Source organism: Bos mutus, chromosome 2, assembly GCF_027580195.1.
Source record: "Bos mutus isolate GX-2022 chromosome 2, NWIPB_WYAK_1.1, whole genome shotgun sequence".
In the NCBI taxonomy this organism is placed as follows: Eukaryota; Metazoa; Chordata; class Mammalia; order Artiodactyla; family Bovidae; genus Bos; species Bos mutus.
This window is the reverse complement of record NC_091618.1, coordinates 33,763,385-33,785,564: the sequence shown is the minus strand read 5'-3', so window position 1 is coordinate 33,785,564 and position 22,180 is coordinate 33,763,385. Positions and strand designations below refer to the sequence as shown.

Below are 22,180 nucleotides of genomic sequence, written 5' to 3'. Positions count from 1 at the left end.
TGAACATCTGGAAGTTCTTGGTTCACATACTATTAAAGCCTAACTTGGAAAATTTTCAGCGTTATCTTGCTAGCATGTGAAATGAGTGCAACTGTGCAATAGTTTGAACATTCTTTGCACTGCACTTCTTTGGGATTGGAATGAAAACTGACTTTTTCCAGTCCTGTGGCCACTGGTGAGTTTTCCAAATTTGCTGGCATATTCAGTGCAGCACTTTCATAGCATCATCTTTTAGGACTTGAAATAGCTCAGCTGGAATTCTGGAGAAGGCAATGGCACCCCACTCCAGTACTCTTGCATGGAAAATCCCATGGACAGAGGAGCCTGGTGGGCTGCAGTCCATGGGGTCGCTAAGAGTCAGACACGACTGAGCGACTTCACTTTCACTTTTCACTTTCATGGGTTGGAGAAGGAAATGGCAACCCACTCCAATGTTCTTGCCTGGAGGATCCCAGGGACAGGGGAGCCTGGTGGGCTGCCATCTGTGGGGTTGCACAGAGTCGGATACGACTGAAGCGACTTAGCAGCAGCAGCAACTGGAATTCTGTCAACTTCATTAGCTTTGTTCATAGTAATTCTTCCTAAGGACCGCTTGACATCACACTCTAAAATGTTTGGCTCTAGGTGAGTGGTGACATCATCATGGTTATTTTGGTCATTAAGATATTTTTTGTATAGTTCTTCTGTATATTCTTGCCACCTCTCCTTAATATCTTCTGCTCCTGTTAGGTCCATACCATTTCTGTCCTTTATTGTACCCATCTTTGCATGAAATGTCTCCTTTGTATGCCTAAATTTCTTGAAGAGATCTCCAGTCTTTCCCATTCTGTTTTTTCCTCTATTTCTTTGCATTGTTCACTTAGGAAGGCTTTCTTATATCTCTTTGCTATTCTTTGGAACTCTTCATTCAGTTGGGTATATCTTTCCTTTCCTCCTTTGCCTTTCGCTTCTCTTCTCAGCTATTTGTAATGCCTCCTCAGACAACCATTTTGTCTTTTTGCATTTCTTTTTCTTAGAGATATTTTGACCACTGCCTCCTGTACAGTGTCAGAAACTTCCATCCATGTTTCTTCCGGCACTCTTTCTATCAGATCTAATCCTTTGGATCTATTTATCACTTCCACTATAATCATAAGGGTTTTGATTTAAGTCATATCTGAATGGTCTAGTGGTTTTCCCTACTTTCTTCAATTTAGCTCTGAATTTGGCAATAAGGAGTTCATGATCTGAGCCACAGTCAGCTTCCTGGTCTTGTTTTTTCTGACTACATAGAGCTTTTCCTGCTTCAGCTGCAAAGAATATAATCAATCTGATTTTGGTATTGACCATCTGATTATGCCCATGCGTAGAGTCATCTCTCGTGTTGTTGGAAGAGGGTGTTTGCTACAACCAGTGCCTTCTCTTGGCAAAACTCTGTTAGCCTTTGCCCTGGTTCATTTTGCACTCCAAGGCCAAAATTGCCTGTTACTCCAGGTTTCTCCTGACTTCCTACTTTTGTATTCCAGTCCCCTGTGATGAAAAGAACTTCTTTTTTTGGTGTTAGCTCTAGAAGCTCTTGTAGGTCTTCATAGACCTCTTCAACTTAGCTTCTTTACCATTAGTGCTTGGGGCACAGACTTTGATTACTGTGATATTGAATGTTTTGCCTTGGAAATGAACAGAGTTTATTCTGTCATTTTTGAGCTTGTACCAAAGTACTGCATTTCAGACTCTTTTGTTGACTATGATGGCTACTCCATTTCTTCGATGGTATTCTTGTCCACATAGTAGATATAATGGCCGTCTGAATTAAATTTGCCCATTCTGGTCCATTTTAGTTTACTGATTCCTAAAATATCAATGTTCCCTCTCACCATCTCCTGTTTGACCACTTCCAATTTACCTTGATTCATGGACCTAACATTCCAGATTCCTATCCAATATTGTTCTTTATAGCATTAGACTTTACTTTTATAACCAGCACATCCACAACTGGGTGTGTTTCCATTTTGGCTCAGCTTCTTCATTCCTTCTGCAGCTATTTTTCCACTCTTCTCCCATGGCATATTGGGCACCTACTGAACTCAGGAGTTCGTATTTCAGCCTTTTCATACTCTTCATGGGGCTTCCCTGATAGCTCAGTTGATAAACAGTCCACCTGCAATGCTGGAGACCCCGGTTCAATTCCTGGGTTGGGAAGATTTGCTGCAGAAGCGATAGGCTACTCACTCCAGTATTCTTGGGCTTCCCTTGTGGCTCAGTTGGTAAAGAATCTGCCTGCAGTGTGGGAGACCTGGGTTCAATTCCTGGGTTAGGAAGATACCCTGGAGAAGGGAAAGCCTATCCACTCCAATATTCTGATCTGGAGAATTCCATGGACTGTATAGTCCATGGGGGTCACATTCTTCATGGTGTTCTCAAGGCAAGAATGCTGAAGTGGTTTGCCATTCCCTTCTCCGGTGGACCATATTTTGTTAGAACTCTCCACCATGACCCATCCGTCTTGGATGGCTCTGCATGGCATGGCTCATAGTTTCATTGAGACAAGGCTGTGATCCATGTGATTAGTTTTGTTAGTTTCCTGTAATTGTGGTTTTCATTCTGGCTGCCCTCTAGAGAGGCAAAATGATGGGTGGTTGCCAGGAGTTTGGATGGATGGATGAGTGCAAAGAATACTTAGGAAAAATACTCTGATGATACCATTGTGAAGGGTATATGTCATTGTAAAGTTGTCTAAACTCATAGAATGTGCAACACTAGGAGTGAATTGTAATGTAAAAGTAGGAATTTGAGGTGATTATAATGTGTCAATATTGGTTCATCAAATGTAACAAATGTGCCTCTGCAGTGGACAAGTTGTAAGTGGGGGAGGCTAAGTGGAGGCAGGAGATAAATAAAAATTTCTCTATTTTCCCTTTAATTTTGCCATGAGCCAAAACTACGTTTAAAAAATAAAGTCTTAAGAAATATATAGAGCAATTTTTTAATAAACATATCTCCCTATTCAATCACTGTACCATATCTGTTGTATACTTTCAAGCAGTTTAATGACAGTTTAGCATAAACTTACATTGTTTCTGTAATTGCTATTTTGTGGATCAGATGGTAAAAAAATCTGCCTGCAATGATGGAGACCTGGGTTCCAATCCTGGGTCGGGAAAATCCCCAGGAGGAGGGGGTGGCAACCCACTCCAGTATTCTTGCCTGAAGAATCCCCATGGACAGAGGAGCCTGGCGGGCTACAGTCCATGGAGTCACAAAGAGTCGCACACCACTGAGCAACTAAGCACAGTACATCACAGTAATTCATCTCGGTTATTTATTTATACATCTGCAGTTATTTGCAAATCATTTACAAAACATTTGCAAAACATTTACTAGGTGCTATTCAAGATCATGGGAATGTATTGTTAAGCCAAAGTACCTATTCTTAAAGAGCTTATAACATTCTCATGTGTACATAGTTGATACATAATCATTAATTTAATTTTCTATTATTTTGCATAACTCTCAGAAGAGAACAATTACATATATTGTGTTATTCAGCCTTGAAGAAACTTGCAAAAGAAGTAATGTCATAGACCTAAAAATATTTTCCTTCTTTAGATGTTCTGACATTCACTCCAAATAAAGATGGTAAAAATAAAGATATATATATATACATGTACTATATATACATATATATGAGAATATATATAAAAATAGTGAGTTGAACCAACAGAATTTTTAATCTGATTTAGCTGACTTATCAGAAAGGAGGTTCAAAGTGCAATTAAATTAGACCTCTGTTTCTATAATAAATTAAGAGTCTATGTTTTTCTTCTTGATATAATATAAATATATAAGGAATTTCATATAAAATAGTTTATTACTCTATGGCATTTCTTATACTACCTGAAAAATATCCTCCTAACCCAAACTTACAGTAATGCCCAAACTTGTAAAATCTATTTTTGGAAATTATATAAAGCCATAAGATATGTTTATGTGAAGAAATACTATGGATTTATGAAAATAGTTTAATTACTCATTTAAACTATAAATTACTTCATTAGCTAATTTTTGCTTTTTCTTTGTTTTACAATATATAAATATGTTTAAAGACATCTATGCTGAGAGATAGCTGTTCAGTCTGCTTTTCTTCCTGTCACTGTTGGTAACAAGTTTGCATAAAAGGTGCCTCTAGCAGTTTTCAGGATCCACAACAGCACAAGATTTATTTCTTCTAAATTAGATTATTATAAAATTCACGTGTTTCCATTTTTTAGTAAGTAACCTTATAAGTTTAAAAAGTATGAACACCTTTGTGATTCTTGATATGTACAGCTAAATATTTCTCCAGTATATTTCCAGCAGCCTAGGTAAAGCTAGTTTGATTTTATACTGTTATACTCTAACTTATTCTCACTAGGATCTTTAAGTTGGAGTTGACAAAGCTTAATAGGGGCATTTAGGAGTCATGGCTATTCATTTTAATCTCAACTGTATCCTTTGTCCATTTTCTAAATTTTACTTGCTTCATTTTACTATTTGAGTCTATAATCCCAAAACTAATAAATACACACACACACACACACAAACAAAAGATAAAACACTACTGTATTTTTCTGAGCTTCTGCTCATTTACCATATTTTGAGAAACAAAAGTCCATTAAAGTTTCACATGGTCAGCATTGATTACTCTACTCCACTTATATTCATTTATTCTATAAATCAAAATCAAATCCCAAATGTCAAAGGAACTAAACCAGGTGCTGGAGATTCAGTGTCGTATAAATAACCATCTGCCTGAATGAGATCTTCTTTGAGAGCTTTCAATGCAGCCATCTTTATTACCTTTCCTTCTCAGTATCAGCACTGGTACCAGTGACATAACAAGAATTACATTTTAGAGAATTTTCCAAAATTCTTTGAGTTTATACTTTCTTTAGGATGGTCACAATTCCTACCTCCCTGAACAAAAACATTTTCTTTGAAATCTTTATTTCTTAGTTATGTTAATCGCCTAACTGTAGCTAGTCTTTGTTTTATTACCTGACATAAATTATAGATAAAATGTTTGCTTTTTCACCAGGTTGTCAACTAAACCCTTTTCCACACTCCCTATCTTCATTTCCCTCAAAACTCACAGTGTGTGATTTGGATTAGTAATAATTTAGTGTCTTCTTTTGACCTATAGAAGGAGAAAGGCAGGTGATTCCAGTTCACCTGGGATTGCGTGAGAAGGAATACAGAATCTTGATATTCCAACTTTTTTGTTCTGGATTCTCTGCATCTTTTATCTCTTCCTTTTGTCTAGCTGATTCAGAACTATTAAGGTTAGAAGCAATATTACCTTAAGGCTGGTGTGAAAGTTCAGTCACAAAGTCGTGTCTGACTGTCCGCGATCCCATGGACTATAGCACACCAGCCTTCCCTGTCCTTCACTATCTCCTGGAGTTTGCTTAAACTCACGTCCATTGAGTCAGTGATGCCATCCAACCATCTCATGTTCTGTCGCCCACTTCTCCTCCGGCCCGCAGTCCTCTGACAAAACATGACCCACTGGAGAAGAGAAGGGCAAACTACTCCAGGATTCTTGGCCTCAAGAACCTCATCAACAGTGTGAAAGTACTTTAAAACTGGGTAAATACCCATAAGGCATTTGTCATCTATTGGGTTAATTTTTTTTTTTTAATTTTTATATGCTCCAGGCACTCCGATAGGCACTACATTACCTCTCTTCTAACTGAAAGTGTAGTTACCAAGTGTCTCCTGGTTATCAAATCTGAATACAAACTTGTACCACTTTACAAGTTATTCTGTTTTTTCATAATTCATATTTTGTCATGAATTTTAAGTTCCTTGGGAAATGGAAAAGTTTGGCTAAATGATGTTATTCAAAATTGTTTAAAATAATGAATCTATTTTTATCAATAAATTATTTAGCACAGCATTTAGTTCATTAAAAACCCTTAATAAGTATTGACTATTATTTTAATTTTATCAGAATGTTCTAAATGTATTGACAGCAGTAAAAATGAAATATGAAAATACTAAAACGATTTAAATAATTTATTTTTATATTTAGTATAGTTTCTAAAATTTTAATATTCAATGGTATAAGGCACATTTTATGATTTTCTTTGTGTCATAAAATCTAGAGAAGAAAAGGTCATGAAGTCTATAACCTGACTTTGAGAAGAAGTTCCTCCAAATTAAATTCTGATTAAAATTTATTCTGTACTCAAAGTTGAAAAAAAATTCCATTCTGTGACTTCTAAAAGGTGTTTGAAAGCCCTTATATCTGGAAAGAGTTCTTTATAATTTTTAACATTTAATATTCCATGTAATCCTGATAACTATTCTTTTCTAAAAATTAAATTCATTGATTCTTCACAGTTCTTACATGTTTACGTATTTGAAAACATTCCAAGTTCCTTGTGTTCTTTTTAAGTCACAAAAAGGATTGAATATTCCATTTATTAGATTGAGGGTAAAAGATTGTTTACTGCATTGTGAGTGATAACAGTTACAGAATTTTAAAACTAATTGCATTTGTTACATTGCTGGAATGTTTAGGGAACATTTGACTTGGATTCTAATACAGTATGCACATTTTTTACAGAAAGGGTAGAAATCAGGAGTAAATGAGGAATAAGTATGTGAGCTAGTTCAAAATAATGAGAGAAATTATATATTGATCAAGTTATTTAACATTTTAGAATATCTAGAAAGAAAATAATGAAGGAATGATTTTTGACTAGGCATTAAAAAATTATTTCTAATAATTTTGTCTAACAGACCACAATAGGCACAGCTTCCTTGCCATCAATTTTACATGGTTCCAGTGATCTACCCACTATGATAAAAATTATTCTTTCCTGTCCAGTTGTTTTCCTACCTCTGTTTTTATTTTTATTCTGAGATATAAATTGTCAGTACTAACTAGTTACAAGCATGTGAAGGGAGTGTGCATTTTGTGCAAATTTTTTACATGTATAGGTAGTTTTTATATGTAAATCACATGTCATACATGAGACATGTGTATATATAGACAAATTGCATGCACATCCATGTGTGTAGTTCTGTTTTATTGCATCTTCTAATATAATTAAAATCATCAAAATGATTTCCTGAGAATCATCTTCCAAAGTGTGATATAGGATTTTACATATATGAATTTTCACTTTACAATGCTTTTATGTTGAAGACAAAGGTATAATGAATACTTTTTAGTTTAGAGGAATGTATTCTTGTGGATTTAATAAAATAGTAATAGAAAATCTTTTCTTTTGGTCTGAGTTTCTATATATATTTTTAGAGAAGTATCATGTGTGTGTGTGTATATATAAAACTTCTTTTTTAATACTTTAAAGGGTCACATGATAGCATCCTGTGATGCCTGTGGAGTTACAAAGCTGTGGGATTTTCGGAAGCTTTTACCCATGGTGTCCATTGATGTAGGTCCAAGCCCGGGCAATGAGGTGACCTTTGATTCATCAGGTAGGATCTTTTTTGTTTAACATTTTGACCAAGTTGACAACTTTAATATTTGTCCTGAAAGTATTTTCTATTGCCATTTTAATTTTTTGCATTTCCTTCTATGTAAATTTCTGTTCTTAATATTATACTAAAATATATTACACTGTTATAATCATCATATTATATATCATATCACATATATATAATGAAAGCATTGCATTTATCACATGCGTGAAAAAAAGGATAATAGAGAAGGTAAGTGTGTGCTCATTTAAATTACTCAAGTTCCTAGTAGCATCATGCAAAATTTGGAGTCTGCATGCCTTGGAATCACCATCCAACGCAAGAAAATCAAGTTTTTTGAAGGCAAATGGCTAAAAGTAGGGAAGAACAAAACTTTGACAAGAGTAAAATTAAAACATTTTACAGAATATTTTAGTCTATAATAAATGCGTAATACCTCATATTCTCTAGATTTTACAATTAAATTTAAATATATATTCATTTTGCTGCAATTATGTCCAAAAATAATTGTTTTAACTGGTAATAATTATAGTATACTATCATGTTTAGCGTTTTTCTGCAATAAGATGAATGTTATCAATAAGAAAATATTTTATCCTTGCTGATGATCAGTAGTGTAGCAACTGATATTAATAGTCACACAATGATTCCACTTGTACATTTAAAATGTTAAAATTGCAATTACAACTCTATCTTTAATGATATCCTATGCTAAATAATGTATATCTGTTATTGATTGATGTAGCTTACCTTTGCTATTATAATACATGTTATAAACTTTTTTAAGTTTTGAGATGTTAGAACTTGTGTTATTTATTGGCAGCCACTCAAAGTGGTAGAGATAGTGATTTTAGATGAAGAAATAGAGATTGAATATATATAATGGAAATAATATTCTATTTAAATATAGTCCAGAAAGTATGAATATACTCAGCAGTTCTAGAGCCATAAGATAATTGTGTGTTCCATGGAACTGGTTTCATGATATTGCCATCACATATCTGAAATTCAGAATTCAGTAAGTTTGTCTTCTTAACAAATCTTAAGTTGTGTTCCCATTGCAGACTGGTATATGAGCCACACTAATAACAATGACTTCCTTAAAAATATTTTAGTAATGTTCTTGACATTAAGACTTTTATGCTCTGCTAGAATTGAAACAGAAAACACTGTACAGGATAAAAGACCCTAACTATGAGAATTTAATTTTTTAATGTGAAGGCTCATTAGTATTATAATTTATACTTTACAATATATAGAATATACATTGACATCATAAATCTAAAAGAGTTTCAACTTGTGTTTTATAAACATTTTCAAATCAATAAATTTCCTTTATTATCTTGAAATAGCATCCAAGTATTCAGGTTCTTGAGTTTTGATTCTGAAATTTCAAAGCTTTTGTCTGTACTTTCTAATAATAGAAAAACAGGTGTTTTGGAAAGCTGTACAACTAACACTAGATATATATTTTACTGTCATAATATTAAATATGTTTTCACTGCCTTTTACTGTCCTTATCATCCATCCTCAAATTTTTTTTCTATATATTGTCAGGCAAACCTTATTTTAAATAAATGTCAGTTCTATCTTACTGTCATGCAAGTCTTGAAGCCCCTGGTACAAGAAATCTATTTTTTCTCTCCATTACTGCTATATATTCGATAGTACACTAATATTAAGAAAACTGTCAAAATCAAGGATGGAACAATGAGAAACATAAAGAGTGTAAACCAGGGACCCTATTAATGAAAACATTTCATCAGTTTGAAGAAATATAATTTCAACTTGACCTTTCCATTCCTTTGACCATTTCTTCAAGGAACATGATATAATTAATTTTAATTCTAGAGTTTGAAAAATTAATGTCTTTTTCTCATTGAATAATGAGAAATGTGTGCTTTGGTGGAGAAGAAGTCTTAAGTCACTCATCATTTTAAAAGTATGAAATACATTAAGAGTTGAAGGAACTTGGGAAGAGCAAAGACAAGGTCTAATGAGGATCTGAACAGAGAGATGAAAATCACAAAGTTAAATACCAGAAATTATGTTCATTTCAAGAGAGTAAAGAAAAGTGAAGTCAAGAGAAAAACAAAATTGAAATAAGGACAGGAACATGTAGATCTCTTCTCATCTGCATTTATTCAGGAAAAGATGATTTTAAAAGTATAAAAAGATGTCATGAGGATATTTGGACTATGAAAATAATATCAAATATAACATAATAAGCTCAGAATACACATTCATTTGACATACTTTATTTATTCCCAGTGGCAAGCCAATGCAAGCTTACCTCCTTGGACCTGAGGAAAGGTCATTGATAATACACATGCAGTATCATCATAATATCATATAACATATGCAGAAGTATTGATAGTATTCTGTTTGAGAAATTTAATATAAGGAATGTGCAAGTAGTTTTCAGATATCCTAAATAATAAACACAGAAACAAAAATTTTCTCCTAATATTTCATGTCTCTAGATCAGTTTAATTGAAGGGCATCTTGAAATTTTGAGGTGTGCTGCTTAAACAGAGCTGTCTCCATACACAATGGCTTGTCTTTATAAATAAGGGATTTCTTCACTGCAAATCCAACACAGGATACACAGGATATTTGAGTAGAGATCATTAAAGACTGAAACTGTGGTTCATAACATTTGATTTCAAATATTTATTAAAATGTATTCATTAATTATTTATCTCATAACTATTTTTATTTTATTTTATAATTTTATTTTAAATTTATAAGAGTAAATTACATACTAATGAAATAGTACTTATTCTGTTTTAAAATTGGTATTTCTCATGATGTATCAGGGACTTCCTCCCCTGGAAAAGGAAATGGCAATCCACATCAATATTCTTACCTGGAAAAACCCATGATCAGAGGAGCCCAGCAGGCTACAGTACATGGGGTTCAAAGAGTCGGACACAACTTAGAAACTAAACAACAAAATACGGTGTATCAATTTTTGAAATGTTATATTTGATAAAAATATTTCAAACCAATGGTGTGGAAAAAGAACGTACACTAAGATTTAGACCCTTAGCTCTTCCTCACCTTTTAGATTTTAAGCAAGTTATTTGATCTTCCTGAATTAAGCTTTTTCATGTAAATAATAGAAGAGATAATTGTCTTACTATATTCTAATTTGTCTCATGGGTTAATTGCATTCTATAATGAGGAAATCCCAATATAGTCTTGTTTTCCTCTAATATTAAAAATAATTTAAATGATTAACTAGCAAGTAAAACTGTATTTAACATTATATGTGCATATATAATTAAAATCAAAAGATTTAAAGAAGTGTGAATCATCATCTAGGGCTTAGCTTTACTGTTGCTGTAAGAAATCAGCTTCTTACACATTTAAAAGAGGAGTTGCATGTGGCATAGTATTATTTGCATAATGTTTTATTTGAAAATGCACTGTTTACAACAAATACAGATTACCTATGTTTATAGATATATACTGGAGAAGGCAATGGCAACCCACTCCAGTACTCTTGCCTGGAAAATCCCAAAGACGGTGAAGCCTGGTAGGCTGCAGTCCGTGGGGTCACGAAGAATCGGACATGACTGAGAGACTTCATTTTCACTTTTCACTTTCATGCATTGGAGAAGGAAATGGCAACCCACTCTAGTGTTCTTGCCTGGAGAATCCCAAGGATCGGGGAGCCTGGTGGGCTGCCATCTATGGGGTCGCACAGAGTCAGACAGGACTGAAGTAGCTTAGCAGCAGCAGCAGCATAGATATATACATGTATCAGTATATATTTATCATTCATGTATTTGTAAAAGGATAAGTATTCTTTCTCATTAAACAGAGAACCTCCTGGTAGTACAGTGCTACACATACAAATATTCATTATCTAAATATCTCGCACTTGGCATACACAAATGCCATATGTTTTACCATTCAAAAATTTATTACTATTTCAGAAAAATGTTAAATGGAATTTTATAGTGAAAGTAACCAAAATGAACTGTGAGAATTTATACATACGCTTTCCCACAGCTCTCATTTCATCATGTTTATGTAGTTTAGAACTATTTTTCATTCCTTTGTAAAAGGTAATTCCAATACATTTGCAAAGAAGTCACATCCTTAAAACATGCAGAAGCTGAAGCTTGAGCCAGATGGGAACTTTCCAACAGAAAGCTTGTCAGTCTTAGACCATTAAAACGGGCAAGGTTTCCCACCATTTGGAGATAATCCTAGATATTTCCCACAAGCAGAATGACAATAGAGATACTAAACTATAAGAAAAAATAATGACCCCATTATAAAATATGACGAGTATCAGACCCTTCTAAAATTGTTCAAAAAATAATAAGATAATCTTCATTTTTGGTTTATTAGTTTCTGTTAGTGAAGGCTTCAGTTCCCTGTTCTGTTTTATATTTAAAAGATGCGCTTCCTTGGAGGCTCAGTGGTAATCCGTGTGCAATGGCCGAAACATAGGTTCAATCCCTGGGTCAGGAAGATCCCCTGGTGGAGGAAATGGCAACACACTCCAGTACTCTCGCCTGGAGAATCCTATGGACAGAGAAGCCTGACAGGTTACAGTCCATAGTGTCACAGAGAATCAGACACAACTACAGCAATTTAGCAGCAGGAGCAGCATATTTAAAAGACAGGTTGTGGTCAATCCCTTCTGTTGGAAGCAGTGTAGTATAATGGAACATCTGGAAGTTAGTATAACTCAGAATTTAGAAGCCCTGGTTTTGAATTCTGTCTCCACTACTAACTAGCCGAATGATCTTGGTGAAATTTCTGAACATTTCTGAGTCTTAATTTCCTTGTCTGTGGAACGTTAAAAACCTACCACAACTTCCACTTCCAGCCAAACAGGGACCATTAGGTAGGACTCCTACCTAAAATGAAGGAAAAAACAGACAAAATTTATGCAACAATGGTTTTCAGAAATTGAATATTGGGCAGTGGAAGACAGTACTGAGAGGTGGGTAAATAAGATGAGCTCTATGGCTGCACAGAATACTGTCTGGAGGAAATCTCTAGATTGCATCTCAGAAATGAACAAAAACCTTGAGGAAGCTCAGCAAACTCCCAGAGTTAGGGAGATGGAATGGGCAGTCCAGTGAGGCCAAGGCAGAGGACAGGACAGGAGATAGGACAGGAGACAGCAACATAAAGAGGGAGCTCTGGAGATCTGCAAAAGATCCCTTCCAATCTTTAGCTGAGTATGGATCAGTACATGACAGCCTAAAGGCTTAGAAAAATCTGTCTGAAGAGTTAACAAGAAAAATCCCTGAGGATCACAATAGCCTAGGAATAGTTAGTGCTCCCATCAACCAGGATGGTAAAACCTTGCAATTCAAAAGGATAGTACATAGAACAGGGCTTGGCAAAGTACTGCCTATAGTCCAGCTTGACCTGTATTTATCTGTAATTTTAATGGTATACAACCATACCCATTAATTTATGCATTATCTAAGGCTACTTTTATACTACAACAGCAGAGTTGAATATTCGCAATGGAAACTATATGGCTTGTGAAGGCTCAGCTATTTATTGTCTGGCTCTTTGCAGAAAACTTGACTCAGGGAGAGGGCTCAGAATGTTATTACCTCAATAGTGAGGCAACATCAGTCCACACTTCTGGGTCTAGTCCCTTTACCAATGGAACCATCTGAGTCAGCTCTCATAAAAATCTTGTTTATTCTTTACCACAGCTTAATGAGGTTGTTACTACTGAAATCATTCACCTCAGATTGGGACTTCAATCCATGTGCTCGGGCTTGAACTCAGCCCAAACCCATGGTTTTCCAGCTGAGATCCCACACATAATTTCAGGACCTAATGAAGCTTAGATTCTTGATTTCTCGTTGCAGAAAGATTCAGTGAAAGACAAAGTGATAGGAAAGAAATGGATTTGTAACCTGGAAGAGTTGCTTTTAAATTTGCACTGCATCTGCTTCTGTGACTTTAACCCCCCCCCTTTTTTTTTTACTATAAACGTACATAATGGCCTGCCTCAAGGAGATAACCAGACCCGTCCACCTGTGAATGCCTGTGATTCTCTGTGTAGCAAATGGCATAGCACCAAGCACATTTCATGACCAAAAATTCACATTTGGGGAGTCTGGGATCACAGATAGATGTGACATCTTTGTTTGTTGATATGACAGGAGATATTGCATTTCACACTGCCCATGTAATGACTGTAAGGAAGACATAAAATTAACACATCCCACTACCTGAGGCTTGTCATTTTAGGAGATTTGCAAGAATTAAATGGTCTGTTTACTTTGTATCCCACCCATCTCTGATCCAGAAAAGAATCTGACATCCAGGCCCCAGCAAGATGGTTACTTTGAGGGTCAGGCCTGCCATCTTCTCTGTCAGCAGGCTCACAAAGTCTGTTCCTAATCCACGTACCTCATCTCAGATTCATTGACTTATCTTGCAGCGAGCAGAGCAAGCTTTGACTAGGTTGTGTTGTTCAGTCTGTCAGTGATGTCCAATTCTTTGCGACCCCATGGACTGCAGCACACTAGGCATCCCTGTCCATCACTAACTCCTCGAGTTTGCTTAAACTCATGTCTATTGAGTCAATGATGCCATCCAATCATCTCATCCTCTGTAACCCCCTCTGCCTCCTGTCTTCAATCTTTCCCAGCATGAGAGTCTTTCCCAATGAATTGTGTCTTTGCATCAGGTGGCCCAAGTATTGGAGCTTCAGCATCAGTCTTTCCAATGAATATTCAGGATTGAATTCCTTTAAGAGTCTTTTCCAACAGTTCAAAAACATCAGTTCTTTGCTGCTTAGCCTTCTTTATGGTCCAACTCTCACATCCATACATGATGACAGGAATAACCATAGCTTTGACTATATCGAACTTTGTTGGCAAAGTGATGTCTCTGCTTTTAAATACGCTGTCTAGGTTTATCATAATTTTTCTTCCTAGGAGCAAGTATCTTTTAATTTCATGGCTGCAGTCACCATCTGCAGTGATTTTGGAGCCCCCCCCAAAAATAAAGTCTGTCACTGTTTCCATTGTTTCCCTATCTATTTGCCATGAAGTGATGGGACCAAATACCATAATATTAGTTTCTTGAATGCTCAGTTTTAAACAAGCTTACTCACTCTCCTCTTTCACCTTCATCAAGAGGCTCTTTAGTTCCTCTTCACTCCATGACACACCATTAGGGTGTGTCATCTGCATATCTGAGGTTGTTGTTATTTCTCCCAGCAACTTGATTCCAGCTTGTGAATCATCCAACCTGGCATTTCACAGGATGTACTCTAAATATAAGCGAAATAAGCAGGGTGACAATATACAGCTGTGGTGTACTCCTTTCCCAATTTTAAACTAGTCCTTTGTTCCATGTCCGGCTCTAACTGTTGCTTCTTGACCTGCATACAGGTTTCTCAGGAGGCAGGTAAGGTGGTTTGGTATTTCTGTCTCTTTTAGAATTTTAAGAACAGTTTGTTGTATTCACACAGACGCTTTATTGTAGTCAATGAAGCAGAAGTAGATGTTTTTCTGGACTTGCGTTGCTTTTTCTATGATTCAATGGTGTTGACAATTTGATCTCTGGTTCCCCTACCTTTTCTAAATCCAGCTTGTGCAGCTGGAAGTTCTCAGTTCACATACTGTTAAAGCCTTGCTTAAAGAATTTTGAGCATTACCTTGCTATCATGTGAAATGAGTGCGGTTGTGTGGTAGTTTGAACGTTCTTGGCATTGACCTTCTTTGGGATGAAAACTGACCTTTTTTGTGTCCTGTGGCCACTGCTCCGTTTTCCAAATTTGCTGGCATATTGAGTGCAGCACTTTAACAGTATCATCTTTTAGGATTTGAAATAGCTAGATTCCATCACCTCAATTAGCTTTGTTCATAGTGATGCTTCTTAAAACCCACTTGACTGCACACTCTAGGATGTCTGGCTTTATGTGAGTGACCCACACCATTGTCCTTGTCCAGGTCAATACGACCTTTATTGGATCATCTTTCTGTGTATTCTTGCCATCTCTTCTCTACTAGGTCCATATCATTTCTGTACCCACCTTTGCATGAAATGTTCCCTTGTTATCTCTTAATTTTCATGAAAAGATCTCTAATCTTTCCCATTCTATTGTTTTCCTCTATTTCTTTGCACTGACCATTTAGGAAGACTTTCTTACCTCTCCTTGCTATTCTTTGGTACCCAATTAAGATGGGTATATCTTTCTTTTACTCCTTTGCCTTTCACTTCTCTTCTTTTCTCAGCTCTTTTAAGGCCTCCTCAGACAACCACTTTGCTTTCTTGAATTTCTTTTTCTTGTGGATGGTTTTGATCTCTGTCTGCTATACAGTGTTATGAACCTCCAGCCATAATTCTTCAGGCCCTCTGTCTATCAGATCTAATCTCTTGGATCTATTTGTTACTTCCACTGTATAATCATAAGGAATTTGATTTAGGTCATATCTATATGACCTAGTGGTTTTCCCTACTTTCTTCAATTTACGTTTAAATTTGGCAATAAGGAGTTCATGATCTGAGCCACAGTCAGCTTCCTGGTCTTGTTTTTGCTGACTATATAGAGCTTCTCCATCTTTGGCTGCAAAGAATATAATCAGTCTGATTTTGGTATTGACCATCTGGTGATGTTCATGTGTAGAGTCATATTTTGTATTGTTGGAAGAGGGTGTTTGGTATGAGCAGTGCATTCTCTTAGCAAAACTCTGTTAGCCTTTTGCCCTACTTCATTTTGTACTCCAAGGCCAAAATTGCCTGTTACTCCAGGTATCTCTTGACTCCCTAATTTTGCATTCCAGTCCCCTATGATGAAAAGGACATCTGGTTTTTTTTTGTTTGGTTTTTTTTTTGGTGTTAGTTCTAAAAGGTCTTGTGTTTCTTCATAGAACTCTTCAACTTCAGCTTCTGCAGCATTACTGGTTGGGGCATAGACTTGGATTACTGTGACTCAGTAACAGATTTATTTAGAAGTAAACACACTCCACAGACAGAGTGTGAGCCATCTCAGAAGTCAAAAGTGGCCTTGGGAGAAACACAGTCCATAGACAAGAGTGTGGGCCATTGCTGAGGGTGAGTGCAACCTCAGAAAGTGGTGTGGTTAGCCTTCATGGACTGGGTAATTGCCTAGGGTACAGAATGGGAAGATTATCCCAAAAATTTTGGAGAAGGGGCAGAGTGTTCCAGGAATTAGGCTGCCACTCACTTTTTGGTCTTTGATGATTGGCCTTGGGGCTTCCCTGGTAACTCGGATGGTAAAGAATCTGCCTGTAATGCAGGAGACGTGAGTTGGATTCCTGGGTAGGGACGATCCCCTGGAGAAGGAAATGGCAACTCACTCCCGTATTCTTGCCTGAAGAATTGCATGGTTAGAGGACCCCTATGGTCCAGACATGACTGAGAGACTAACACACTTGGGTCTGTCATGAGTCCCTATGTGTCATTTAGCTTGCTGATGTGTTACAGTGAGCATATACTGAAGCTCAAGTCGAGCCTAGTGGAAGTCGACTCGTTTGCCATCTTGGACCTATTTGGTTCTAATCAGTTTATGTTGTGTTCTCAGGCTGTCATTCTTTTAAAGGTTGTGCCCTGTCCCCTCCTCTTCTGTTTCACCATTGTCTCCTCTTTACAGATGAGGAAACTAGGACATGAAGTTAACAACAAACCCAATGATACCTATCTGATCAAATATGGAGTCAGAATTCACATTCAGAGAGTCTAGTTCCAGAGACTAGAATTTGGACTTTTTATCATTCTGCTTCTCACTGTAATAATAGTATTAGTTTCACGTTGATATATGACATCTGCTCAGAGAAATAATTCATTTGCTATAGATATTGAAATAATCTAAGTAATGACCACTTGAAGTGTTTGACTCAAAACTGATTAAGACAACATCCTGTCACTATTTGTCAACTAGTTGTGTCTGAAAAGGAAGACAAGATAAAGGCGGGGGGGGGGGGGGAGAAAAGATGATTTCCCTAGTGTTATCTGTCAAGTTTTTGATGTCTTATAACAAGAGAGAAAGAAAAGTGAAAGAGTTAGTCACTCAGTCATTGACCTGATGGACTTTGCGACCTGATGGACGATAGTCCTCCAGGCTCTTCTGTCCATGGAATTCTCCAAGCAAAGATAGTGGAGTGGGTAGCCATTGCCTTCTCCAGGGGATCTTCCTGACCCAGGGATCAAATCCAGCTCTCCTACATTATAGGTGGATTATAACAATGGGGAACCTTAAATATGTTCCTAATGGGAGCTGAAACTCCAGCTCCACACCTCATGGTTAATTCTTATCAGACTAATCTGGATGGAATAGGTGAATGCTTACAGGCACTTTTTGTTATTTACTTAAGTCCTGGCCTGATTAGAAACTGAAATAGGAAAGGAGTGAAACAAGCTAACTTCTCTAAGGCATAAGGCAGAGATAAGCTAAATAGCTCCTCCTAAGAGCAAGATCATTCTACTTCAATTTCCTGGGAAAGAGTAACAGGGAGAGTGGATAAAACACAAGAGAGAAAAGGAGACTAGAAGACTCTGCTCAGTTATTTATAACCCCGCTATTCTGTCCCCTGTTTGTATGCAAATCCATTTTGTTTTTGAGTAAAATATGGGCTTCTCTGCTACTGGAGAAAGGAATTGGAGGAACTGAAGGAGGAACTGAAAGAAATAAGATTATGTATCTCCCTTGCAGACTCAAATGTGTGAATAATACCTGCAATGAAGTATACTATGCTCTAGGAACTGGACAAGGTGTTTTTTTGTTTGTTTTTTACTTAGCACAGAACTAGGGGTTTGGTTCCATTTCTCCCATTTTAAGGAGTTTTGAGAGCTTTAATTATGTATGTATATTAACAAATATATGTATTTGTACATTTCTATGAGACCCTGAATTCCATTTTATTTCATCCTTAGATCCAGGAAATTGTAAAGAAAAAATTCTGGAGATTCATAGGAACTGGTTTTACACTTTACCTGTAAAATAAAAAAGTGTCCTTTCTCTGTTTTTTGTCATGCTATTCTATGTTTTAGAAGCATTTTTATTCACCTGATAGCAAGTATAGAAGATAACATGCTAATAATAATGGGGATGCCATGAAAACTTTAATTAAAGGTGTATTGTTTGAAGATATATTAATTCAGAAATAATATTTGCAATTGTAAAAAATGTTATGACCATTGACCGTGAACCTATTCTGTTTGATATGTTGTCCATTCTGACTGATTGGTGAAAGTGAAAGTCGCTCGGCCATGCCCAACTCTTTGCAACCCCATGGACTATACAGTCCATGTAATTCTCCAAGCCAGAATACAGGAGTGGGTAGCCTTTCCCTTCTCCAGGGGATCTTCCTAACCCAGGGATCGAACTCAAGTCCCCCACATTGCAAGCGGGTTCTGTACCAGCTGAGCCACAAGGGAAGCCTAATTGGTTGGCGACGACACCATATTAATTTTTATGTATTTAGACTATCATCCTAATAATGTATCATACATTCTGAAAACTGAAGTACATTTGAATTACACAAATTGTGAAGGCTTAATATAAATGAAATTACTGACTTTTTCAAAATACAGAATCAATGCACGTAACTCTTGTTCCTTTCCAATACTATGTTTGAAAGGGTGTGTACTTAATCTAATGACAACATCATTGTACAAACTATAAGGCCTCACTTTTGCAACTGTTTTCATAGTTTTAGAAATGATTATTTCATATCTCCAATACTATCTAATGTCTTATCTGAGTCTGGATTGAATTTGTAGAAAGAAACATATAGAAATAATTCACATACCATACATCAGAAGTTAAGCACAAGGCAAGGCTCTAAAGAATATTGTTGTCCATCTGTGGTTGAATATGAAATTGTAATATGAAATTGAGCAGGACACTTAGTCTCTGTTGACTTCAACTTGATCTTAAAAACATGAGATTTGGATTAAGTGACTTCATCAGTTATGTTTCCAACCTAAGTTTTGTACAGCTGAGTAGTGCCTTGTCCACTCTTCACTGGAGCATGGTATTCTGGGATAAAAATAATATTTTAAAATAAAAACTTAATACTCTTTTATACTATTTAACATTTACAAATAAAATATGAAACTGTAAGTAAAACACTCCACTTTTCCTAGTTCCAAAATGGAAATACAATTTGATATAAAAATCAAGATTATTTAGAAACTGAGCCTCAAATTGAAATGACAGCTGTGTTGCTCAGCAATATAAAACTTTTATTCTTACAAACCTAACAACATGTTCATTCTCTGTAGGAATGGAATTTTATCAAACAACATGCATAAGTTTCAACATTTTAATAACTTAATAACTCAAACAAATTCTTCTTATAGGGCTTTATGAGATAGTAAAAATCTGACCTATTCTGGTTTAATCAGAGCAGAAAATAACTTATTAATCTTACAAATTAGAGCATTATTCAGATGCAGTCAGCTATTATAGCTTTAACCGCCTGGATGATACAAAGAAGTCACACTTACGTTGTTAGATCCTCAGTTTTATATAGTATTTTCTCCTTGCTTAATTCTCTGTTGTAGTTGAATTGCATAGAAATATTAGGCCTAGATGATCAAGATTCTTGGAAATGTTTTTCTATGTACATAAACTTTCTCCTTGGAAGTTCATTACAGAGCTTATGTGCCTAATTATATACAAACATTTTAAATACAGCTCATATCCAAAAAATGACAAATTCTAAATTACTGTCATCATATTTAATGAGGATTAATTTTGCAGTAGTCATATAAGAAATAGTTTTCAAATGCATTTATAGCAGTTATTTTCGTGTAACAATTATTGTGCTAATGCCAAGTTATTGCCACCATGTTTAAGAAATTCAGGAGATCAGCCCTGGGATTTCTTTGGAGGGAATGATGCTGAAACTCCAGTACTTTGGCCACCTCATGCGAAGAGTTGACTCATTGGAAAAGACTCTGATGCTGGAAGGGATTGGGGGAAGGAGGAGAAGGGGACGACAGAGGATGAGATGGCTGGATGGCATCACTGACTCGATGGACATGAGTCTGAGTGAACTCCAGGAGTTGGTGATGGACAGGGAGGCCTGGTGTGCTGCGATTCATGGGGTCGCAAAGAGTTGGACATGACTGAGCAACTGAACTGAACTGAAATGAACAAGTATGAGGAATTAATTTCATGACTGGCTATATCTTAATATCACCTAGGCAATAAAATATTCCATATAATTAACTATGACCATATGATTACAAATACTATAAAAAGAACAAATGCATGTTTGCATAGGTCATTATGAAATATGACTATTTTTACACATATATTAATCAAGAAAAATACATTTATATAAAGAAATAAAGTACAGTCTTACCTTTGAATTTTTCCTAGGGGTACATAGTTATGTAATTAAGAGGAATGTACTATTTTAATGTAGTAGCATATGATGGTGTACTCAATTTAAAAATAATAACAGTTGAAATCTATAGTCTACACATACCTCATAGCCCAAAGTCAAGTAGCACAAGAATCTATCTTCTTTTTAGTAGATTATGTATACAAAACTGAATAGATAATTATCTTTAATCAGTCAAGCTGATACTTCTTAATAGGATAATCCTTTAAGAGAAGTTGCAGTTCAACAGAAGTGCAAATCAATCCAGAGCAAATAGCATGCTCTCCTAGAGAGGGAGCTGGCCCCGATGGCACATATGATAACACTCAGTTATATTTATCTAAAATTGAATTTCAAACAATATTCACATATGATTTTCTCAAATCTGGTTGATCTCAGAGTATCTTACTTATACTATAACTGGAGTGAATATCAAAAATTATTTAAAATCATATTCATGCAGCATCCCCTACTATGCAGTCTACAACAAAAAGAAAGAAAAATTGAAAAAGGAATATAACAATATATTATTGATATTATGAAAATCAGTACTTTGTAAATGTTTTGAAATAGTGAGTTTGATAAGTGGAATAATGAATATGCATTTGGCATAATATATATGTGCATTTCAGTCATGCCTTCTAGCCAAGAATTTTATTATTTTCTCCCCTGTATTTTTGTTTGTCTAAAAGTAGAAATTATGCTCATTCAGTTGACAAATAGTTAGCGTAAGCCTGTTATCTGCCAGGTACTATTCTAAATTCTGGGATTTAGCTATGAAGAGACAGGTAAGATTCTATTTACAAAGTAAATTGAAGCAATAGTCATGAATGTGCAAATCATAAACTGGGAGTGTTGAAAACTCTAAGTTAAACTGCCCCACATATAATATGCTGTAGGTGCCATCAGAGTGTGTTTTGTAAAGGGTACTGTAGCTGTTTATGGAGCTGGAGAAAAAAGATGGGCACTTCTGTAATGTAAATGACATTACCATTTCTCTTCTCATGGACTCAGTTTACTTTGAAGTTTTGCTCTTCTGTTATCCTTTCACTATGTCTTTCATAATGTTTGATATCTTCCTTTTTCTATGCAGCACTAGGAACCATTTATCCTTATAAAATTTAGTTGTAACAATAAATGTTATCTGTTGCTTCTGCTTTAGCTTCTCTTTCTCCTTCTTCTACTTCTTTCCTCCTCCCCTTTCCTCCTTATGTCCCTTCTGTTCATCCAGCTTCTTTCTCCCTTCTTTCTCTTATTCTTCCTCAAATACAAAGAGCTGAGTTAACCATAACTCTCAATATGTAACAGACAATTATTTGCAGATTTTATTACTTTTCTCCTTTCATGTTCCA

At 35.8% G+C, this 22,180-nt stretch overlaps 1 protein-coding gene across 1 annotated transcript in view; it reads left to right on the top strand.

Annotated features, from left to right (window-relative positions):
- The window catches only part of SPAG16 (sperm associated antigen 16), a 1,070,067-nt gene that overhangs the window by 774,347 nt on the left and 273,540 nt on the right, over positions 1-22,180 (top strand). Inside the window, exon 15 of the mRNA XM_070387101.1 lies at positions 7,338-7,464. Within this exon, the coding sequence (XP_070243202.1) occupies positions 7,338-7,464 (127 nt within the window). The remainder of the gene's footprint in view (positions 1-7,337; positions 7,465-22,180) is intronic.